The sequence below is a fragment of the Brassica napus genome, chromosome C7 (assembly GCF_020379485.1).
Source record: "Brassica napus cultivar Da-Ae chromosome C7, Da-Ae, whole genome shotgun sequence".
In the NCBI taxonomy this organism is placed as follows: domain Eukaryota; kingdom Viridiplantae; phylum Streptophyta; class Magnoliopsida; order Brassicales; family Brassicaceae; genus Brassica; species Brassica napus.
In genome coordinates this window covers 7,001,946-7,010,677 of record NC_063450.1, presented here as the reverse complement: position 1 = coordinate 7,010,677, position 8,732 = coordinate 7,001,946, and the positions used below count along the sequence as shown (strand labels likewise).

The window sequence follows — 8,732 nt, the reverse complement described above, 5'->3', positions numbered from 1 at the left end:
TTGAATTATGGTTTATTGAACATAAGTTATCAAGTTAGGGATATATACCACAACAAAGATAGAGAGATACACGAAGAAGAAAATGAATAAAATGACGAAAAGTTGGTCCAACAACATATAAACCAATATCAAGCTTTAAATAATCTAATGACTTGTTGACAAAATATACAACAATTAAATGGCGAAAATGCCGTAATTACTCATTAGCAATCGATTACACATTGTTTGAATATTCCACACATATGACTCCCGGCCCCACTTCGACGACTTCCACGTTGACTATTGCCATTTCTGAGGTAGAGAAGGAAAGTTAACTGCCACCTTTTTCCTATAAAAAATAAATCAAAACCATTTTTATTATTTTCCGAGGAAAATAAAATTGACTAGAAAGTATTTTTTTTTTTTTTTTAATTTGGTAAAGAAATTGACTTGAAAGCTCAACGTAATAATACCAAAAGAGAGGAGAGCTTTATAGCTTCCTCCTCCACGATCCTTCCTTCTTGCCTAATCTCTCGGTTTCGTATCAAAATTCTCATCACTAGCTATCGAATTCTCGGAAAGTTTCCAGCTTTTTCTTTAAGAAAGTTTCCGAGATCTCGGCGGAGGAGTAGTGAAGGAACAACCGCCATGGTTGTGTACTCGAGCTGTAGAATTATGCTTCTGGGTCTGATTATTGTGGTGATTTCGAGCTGGGTTTTGGATAAAGCCCAAGCCTTTGGCGAATTCGGGTTCGAATTTCACCACCGGTTCTCGGATCGGGTCGTTGGGGCTTTGCCCGGAGATGGGTTGCCTAGTCGAGGCTCTACTCAGTATTACAGAGTGATGGCTCATCGAGATAGAGTGATCAGAGGGCGTAGGCTCGCGACCCAAGATCAGTCCCTCGTCAGTTTCGCTGACGGCAATGAAACTGTTCGTGTGGACGCCCTAGGATTGTAAAAGTTTCCTCCTTTAGCTTTAAATTGATTGTTGTGAGACTTGGAGATGTTTATGTTTGGTTTGTTGTTTTTTTTCTCTGTACAGTTTGCATTACGCGAATGTGACGGTCGGGACGCCGTCTGATTGGTTTCTGGTTGCTTTAGATACTGGAAGTGACTTGTTTTGGTTGCCCTGTGATTGTACCAATTGTGTTCGTGAACTCAAACGACCTGGTGGCTCGGTAATGTTTCCTTTTTTTTGGCTTATGTTCTCTTGAGGTCGTTTTTGGTTGATATTGTGAATAATCTTGATGGGTTATGTTCTAAAATGAGGCTTCAGTTGACTTGTGTTGTTAAGTTAAAGATCTATCATAGCCAAATGAAACATTCGACTCAAGCCTCCAGTTTTTTTTTTTTAATGTGTTGTCTCTTTAGACATTTTGAAATTGTTGGGTTCCTAAAATGAGTTTTTTTATTCTTTGTGTTGAACAGAGCGTGAAGCTCAATATTTATAGCCCTAATGCATCGTCAACAAGTGCTAAAGTTCCTTGTAATAGCTCTTTATGCACAAGAGGTGATCGATGCGCTTCCCCAAATAGTAACTGCCCATACCAGATACGGTATCTTTCAAACGGTACCTCTTCTACTGGAGTATTGGTTGAAGATGTCCTTCACTTAGTTTCAAACGACAAAAACTCCAAAGCTATTCCCGCTCGCGTTACCTTGGGGTATGTAGAGTTCTTTCCTTGCAGATGTGTGTTTCTCAAACTATCTATTACTAAACCCTTTGTCCTGGAGCAGCTGTGGTCAAGTTCAGACCGGTGTGTTCCACGATGGTGCAGCTCCAAACGGTCTTTTCGGGCTTGGCTTAGAAGACATATCGGTTCCGAGCGTATTAGCTAAGGAAGGAATCGCAACAAACTCGTTCTCAATGTGTTTTGGAAACGATGGAGCTGGTAGGATCAGTTTCGGAGATAGAGGTAGCGTAGACCAACGAGAAACACCATTGAACATAAGACAACCACAGTAAGCAATCACTCAAATGGTATCTCTTCTTAAATGCTTAATCGTGTCCTTGAAGGTTACTTCTACTTACCATATTATTATTCCTGTTAACTAGTCCGACTTATAACATCACCGTCACTCAAATAAGCGTTGGAGGAAACACCGGGGATCTTGAATTTGATGCTGTTTTCGACTCTGGAACCTCGTTTACCTATCTTACTGCTGAAGCTTACACCCTTATTACAGAAAGTGTAAGTCTTCATCTTATATATATAGTATATGATCTTGATTTGGTAATACATGGCGTAATAAACTGTAACACCCATCTCCTCTTTTTTCGAGAACGGCCTGTTATTTTCGGTAAAATATCGAATAAAAAAAACGAATAAAATATCAAACTTCTTAATAAAGAACGAAATAAAACGAGTTATCATTTAAAATAAAATACGTTGAATCAAAAAGTTAATTAAAACCGAAATAAAATATAACGATCCCAAACTGGTTTAAAGAGAAGCCAGGTCATGGTCGTCACTCGTTACATAAACTTGATATGATTTTTCAGTTTAATTCTCTAGCTCTGGACAAACGTTATCAGACTGACTCCGAGTTACCTTTTGAGTACTGTTATGCATTAAGGTTGCCTCTTTACTCTAAGTCACCATCTCTCTAATTCTCTCTAAACTGTTGCTAATAGCTTTTGTGTCTATATCTGTTTGCAGCCCAAACAAAGAAAGCTTCCAGTATCCAGCTGTGAATCTGACAATGAAAGGCGGGGGTTCGTATCCTGTTTATCATCCGTTAGTAGTGATCCCCATGAAGGTTAGCTAGGCATCTCTGTTATTACAGCTCAACTCTGTTGCTTGTCTGCCACTAGACTTAAACCTCTGTCTTCTCTGTTCTTATAATGTTTTCAGGACACAGATGTCTACTGTTTAGGCGTCATGAAGATCGAAGACATTAGCATAATTGGACGTAAGTATCAAATTCAAAACATGTTTTCTTTCTAAACTCACAATGCAAGATCTTTATTGAATTTCTTGGTTTCTTTACAATTTGCAGAGAACTTCATGACTGGCTATCGTGTCGTGTTTGACCGTGAGAAACTGGTTCTTGGCTGGAAAGAATCTGATTGTGAGTTCTTTATCAACTAAGAGCATATTATTTATCTTGTTACCTTTCTAATCTGTCTCATCTTTCATGGCTAAGGTTACACTGGTGAGACATCGGCTAGGGCGCTTCCATCGAACCGTTCTTCTTCATCTGCTAGACCGCCAGCTTCTTCGTTTGAGCCAGAGGCCACTAACATACCATCTCAAAGACCAAGCACCTCGTCTTCCACTTATTACTCTCTCTCGCTCACAGTTTCATTCTTTTACTTCTTCTCAGTTTTGGCCTTCCTTTGATTATACATCATTATACATATATATATATATACGTAGCCATCTGGCGCTACACACGTATTTATATTCTTTAGAAGATTAAATCACCAAAAAATATTGCACTACAGTTGTATTTTTTTGTTGTGTGTTATATATGATAATTTATTTAATTACTCAGTTCGTACTTGTGATGTATGTACATATGATAGGTACGAGGAGGATACATACCACAACTAAGTTACATGAATTGAATGGATTACAAAACAATGTTTCCCAGTGGATCTAGATTACATAATTCTTATTCCAAAAAATGTTGTTTAAGTTCTTTTGTATGATTTTTTCTAAGTTATTCTCTAGGTTTACGGACAAATAGTATTTCGTTATTTTATATTTGAATTCTTTTAGAAAAAAAAAATATTGTCAAAAAATATTATATTTTTAAAATAAAAAATAAAACAAATAAATTAAAAATAATAGTAATTATAAAAGAAAGAAATTTGTGAAAAAATATTTTTAACTTTGTCAACAAAACACTAAACCCTAAATCCTAAACCCTAAACTTTTGGGTAAACCCTAAACCATTGGATAAATTCTAAATCCTAAATCAAAAACCCTAAATCCTAAAACCCTAAATCCTAAACCCTAAACCCTTGAGTGTTTAGTGTTTTTGATTTAGAATTTAGGATTTAACCAAGGGTTTAGGGTTTAGTCAAGGGTTTAGGATTTACTCAAATGTTTAGAGATTATGATTTAGGGTTTAGTGTCTAGTGTTTTGCTGACGACGTTAATTTTTTTTTTTAAATTCTTTTTTTGTAACTAATATTATGTTTATTTATTTTTATATTTTTATTTAAAAAATATAATATAACTTGACAATATTTTGTTTCTTTTTTTAAAAGATATCGAATATGAAATAACAAAATTCTATTGGTTGGTGAACTAAGAGGTTTACTATAGGGGATGAACCCAAGAATAATTTTTTTTTAATGATATCATTTTGTAATCCTTAATTGATTTTAGTGCAATTTTTTTTTGACAAAAAAAAATCTTCTGATATTATCATATAGAACATAAGTTTGTTATCCTTTACGAATAATTTCCACCCACATCAATTTAAGAATCCACAGTAAACCCAGCATAGCTTAGGTTATTGAGGATAAATTTATAATACATTCAGTTAAATTTGTTGGTGAAACTTAGAAAAACCGTTTGTTCAAACAAAAAGAAAATGTTCACTATAATCGATCGTTTAGCCACTATTATATCTCATTTTTGTGCCGTTCATGCGTTCGATTATACTATATAGTAATTTCTGTGTTTTCTAATTTAGTATGCTTTTATATGATTTGGAAACTTAATACATAACATTCCATTTTGTGATAAAACCTATGTTACATGGAAACGGAAGCGGATACGTGGAAGCGGAAGCGTAAAGAAACGCAGAAGCGAGATTTTTTAAAATGTTAGGAAACGGATACGTGTTGGAAGCGTATATCCATATATAAATAAATATATATATATATATATGTAAATTTTTTTAAAAAAATTAGGACTAAAAATTATATGATTTTAATTTGAAATAAAATATTTATTCATTTATAATAATTTTGAAATGATTTTATATTAAAACTGTAAAAATACACATTAATTAAGTTTACAAAAAATATTATATTAATTATTTTTAATACTTCATAAATAATTGACACAAGATGTTTCAATATGTGCTATATCTTTAATAAAAAATCTCAATGCATAAAGATAATTTATAGTATTATTTTTGATATTTGTATATTTATAACTCAATATTCATTACTATTATTTTTTTATATTTTATATAGATTAAAACTATGGTTTTATACTTTATTGATATACATTGTATTTTTTTTAAAACGGAAGCGTGATTCCAAAACGGAATCGTAAGCTTCCAACAGGTTTTTAAAGAGAATATTTTAGAAACGTTTTGGAAGCGAGATTCCGCAAGCTTCCACAAGGTTCCGATTCCGATTCCGGTTCCGAAGCGGGAAGCGGACGTCCGATGAAGCTTCCATGCAACGTAGGATAAAACATCATTTAAATAAACTGATGAAAGTAAATTTGACTAGTGTGTGTGTCACACAAAAATTATTTTGTTATAATTTATTTATAAATAATCAAGACAATTTTAAGAATATATATTTTCCTTAAAAGTTAATATACATCGATCCTCGCAAATACTAATTAGTTGTGTTGTAAAGAATAACTAGATATAATTCTCGCGCATTTGGGGAGTTAATTTTTATAATAATGGTTTTTTATAAAATGATTTTAACATTTTGTAACTTTACAATTTTTATTAGTTATAAAATGATGAATATAAATGTTGGTCTCTTAAATATATCATAGTTATTGAAGAGTTAACATATTACATCTCATTTTAATTATTTTTAAGATTTCATATGCACAAAAGGAGATTAATTTTTGCGGCTGACACAAATCACCAAAACTGAATAGGCAACATCGATTGTATAATGACGAAAGGGGATTAGGTTTTCTGCTCTCGATTTGTTTATTATTGATTCTCTATAACTGATTTCATTTTCTACCTATATAGAATTGTGCTTTCGTTCTCGTCTTTGTTTCATTGATATAAGTTAAGTTTTTTTTTTTTAACTTTTTTATGAATTCAGTGAATTACATAAGTGTCAATTGAAAAAAATGGACACCTGTAAAAATTAGTTTCACTCTATATACATATCTAAGAATCAAAATTTTGAAAAACAAATCACCGGCAAACTATATTAATAGGTTAGTGTTCAAATCTAATATATCAAGCTATTATAGAATATAAGTGCAGACTCGAAATATAAATGTTTGTCTAGTATATATTCACGATCTCGGTTTAAAAATCATAATTAGAACAACAAAACAAATTACTTATTTCACCAGTCCAAATAATATCTGAATCCGAACGGGTAATATCCGAACCCGGATGGATATCCGAAGATAACCAAACATAAGTATACTTAACTCTACTTTTCTAGTTTATTTCTCTCATTTTATTCAAAATATTTATATTAATGATTCTTATTGCTCAAAATTAGATAATATACATATAATTATGGACAAAATTATTTGCTACTCACTTAAAATACATATCAAGTTCTTGTTTCTTGCATTAACAAAAGTTGCATCTAAAATTTCAAAACAACAACTAAATTAGTGTCTTTCTATTTTTAAAGTTTTATCTCAAACCTACAAATAGTTTAATCTTTCAAAAATTAAAAAAAGCAGTTAAGTTAAAATATATTTTAAATACAAAAAACTTAATGAATAATTTATTTATTTTTTCTTCAAAATTTAAATATCCAAACCCGACCCAAAATATCCAAACCCGAACATAAAATACCCGAACCCGACTCTAAGTGTAGAAATATCCGAACGGGTTCTATACATTTATACTGAAATATCTGATACTTTTACCATTTTTAGTAATTTATAGTCGTTTTTAAAAATTCAAAATATAACATATAAGAAAAAATCTAATTGTTTTTATTATATGCTTAATATAATTGTTTAATTTCTTTTAATAGTATAAAATTAAACAAAAAATAGAGAAGTTAGAATTTTTTTTTATCAAATATGTATTATTCATAATCATAATTGTCATATATATGTTAACCATATTAGGTAATTCCGTAGTTTTTATTTAAAGAAAGAAAAAATATTCTTTTGTACACTATTAATTAATTTGATAGTTAGTTTAATAAAAAACATAGTATATGTTTAGATTGACTAATTTATTTTTCTAATAATTCTAAAACTTATTCTCGTGATGACACGTAGCTACGAAAACATGCTGTAAAGCTCCGGTATTAATATTTATGGGATATAATTTGTTACTTTCACTGTTGTGCAGTCCATTCCTCCACCTTAAGATTGCCAGTGAGAAAATGCGAACACTGGAGTTCGTGAATGTAAAAACTAATTCATGTTCAAAATTTTCACACTTTTAATTAAAATATTAGATATATATCAATGCAATCTTTTCAACGAATATTTGTTTTCAGAATACAAAAATGATGAAAAAAATATTGATATGTTTTCAAATGTCACACACATACATAAAGTTCATTATCGGTAAATTATATCACTACCAAAAAACCAATTTCTCACAATAAACTTAATTTTCTAACAATATTTAATTGTGACAGTTTTTGGGCAGTCACAATACATTCGACACAAAATCTTATTATAACAAAATGTGATAACTCTGACAAATATATCTAGCAGCTAGTAATTAAAAATAAAATAACAAAATCGTTATAAGTATTTAGCAAAAACAATGTTTAAAAATAGTCAACTTTTGTGACGTTTATAATTTCTTGATTATGTCACTCATCGCAACGAAACTTCAGTCACAAATCATCACAAATAATGACTACATAGTCATCAGCAATTCGTTATAAACAAGGTATTCCTAAATCCATAAAAAATCTATGACAATTAAAATTTCTCAATTTAATCGATCCATCGTCACTGAAAATCCAGTCACAATATCTTGTAAAATATCTACTAGCAATGATAAGACATACGTCTTGCGCAGTGTGAGTTTATTTGTTTATATTATCGATAATTTTTTTTATATATTTGATCATTTTATTTATACATATACAATGTTTTTTGTTATTATTATATAATTTCTTTCCGATAGACCAGATTAATTTTTATTAAAAGTTGTGGAACTAAACTATAATTAATATATCATAGTTTGATCGGATTGGACATTAAACAAATTATGACACAAAAACCTTATTTTTTCACCGAACACATTCTTGAAGAAAAGTGAATAGTACTGTTTCCACAGTTGAATTATTTTGATATTTATCTTCTATATGGTTTTGAAAGGTTTCAGATCAACCATCGAATTGATACATGTCATTTTAATGATTTTAATCGTATGTTTAAGTAAAACTTACATTTTTGTAATTTAAATTCGTTTAAAAAAAATTCAGAATAGAACATATAAGAAAAAATCTAACATATAAGAAATAAGAAAAAATCTAACATATAAGAAAAATATAACATATAAGGTTTCATCATTTTTGTAATTTAAAGTCGTTTAAAAAAAATTAAAATATAACATATAAGGTTTCCTCATTTTTGTAATTTAAAATTATTTTAAAAAATTCAAAATATAACATATAAGAAAAAATATAATTTTTTTAATTATATGGTTAATGTGATTGTTTAATTTTTTTGATAATATAAAATTAAATAATAATGAAGAATGATGCAAAAATTGTTATCAAATTTTTATTATTATAGTCATTAATTGCTATATATGTATTAATCATATTAGATAATTTCGTAGCTTTTATTTAAAGAAATAATACATGCTTCTTATATTTTGAGTTAATATAATGTTTCCTATTAATTGAATTTGGAACAACATTTT

At 29.9% G+C, this 8,732-nt stretch overlaps 1 protein-coding gene across 1 annotated transcript; it reads left to right on the top strand.

The window, feature by feature from the left end:
• Window positions 1-398: 398 nt before the first annotated feature.
• LOC106446576 (aspartyl protease family protein 1) lies at window positions 399-3,471 on the top strand. The gene is made up of 10 exons (XM_013888351.3): window positions 399-932; window positions 1,021-1,156; window positions 1,407-1,642; window positions 1,716-1,940; window positions 2,035-2,170; window positions 2,482-2,555; window positions 2,639-2,738; window positions 2,834-2,891; window positions 2,979-3,050; window positions 3,126-3,471. Exons 1-10 carry the CDS (start codon window positions 628-630, stop codon window positions 3,320-3,322), a joined length of 1,539 nt encoding a protein of 512 aa, XP_013743805.2. The 5' UTR covers window positions 399-627; the 3' UTR covers window positions 3,323-3,471.
• Window positions 3,472-8,732: the final 5,261 nt, after the last annotated feature.

Excerpts from the sequence above, each read along its gene's own strand:
- LOC106446576 (XM_013888351.3), top strand. The coding sequence starts at position 628 with ATGGTTGTGTACTCGAGCTGTAGAATTATGCTTCTGGGTCTGATTATT. Across the intron at positions 933-1,020 it reads CGTGTGGACGCCCTAGGATT|TTTGCATTACGCGAATGTGA; the intron begins GTAAAAGTTTCC and ends TTCTCTGTACAG. Across the intron at positions 1,941-2,034 it reads TTGAACATAAGACAACCACA|TCCGACTTATAACATCACCG; the intron begins GTAAGCAATCAC and ends CCTGTTAACTAG.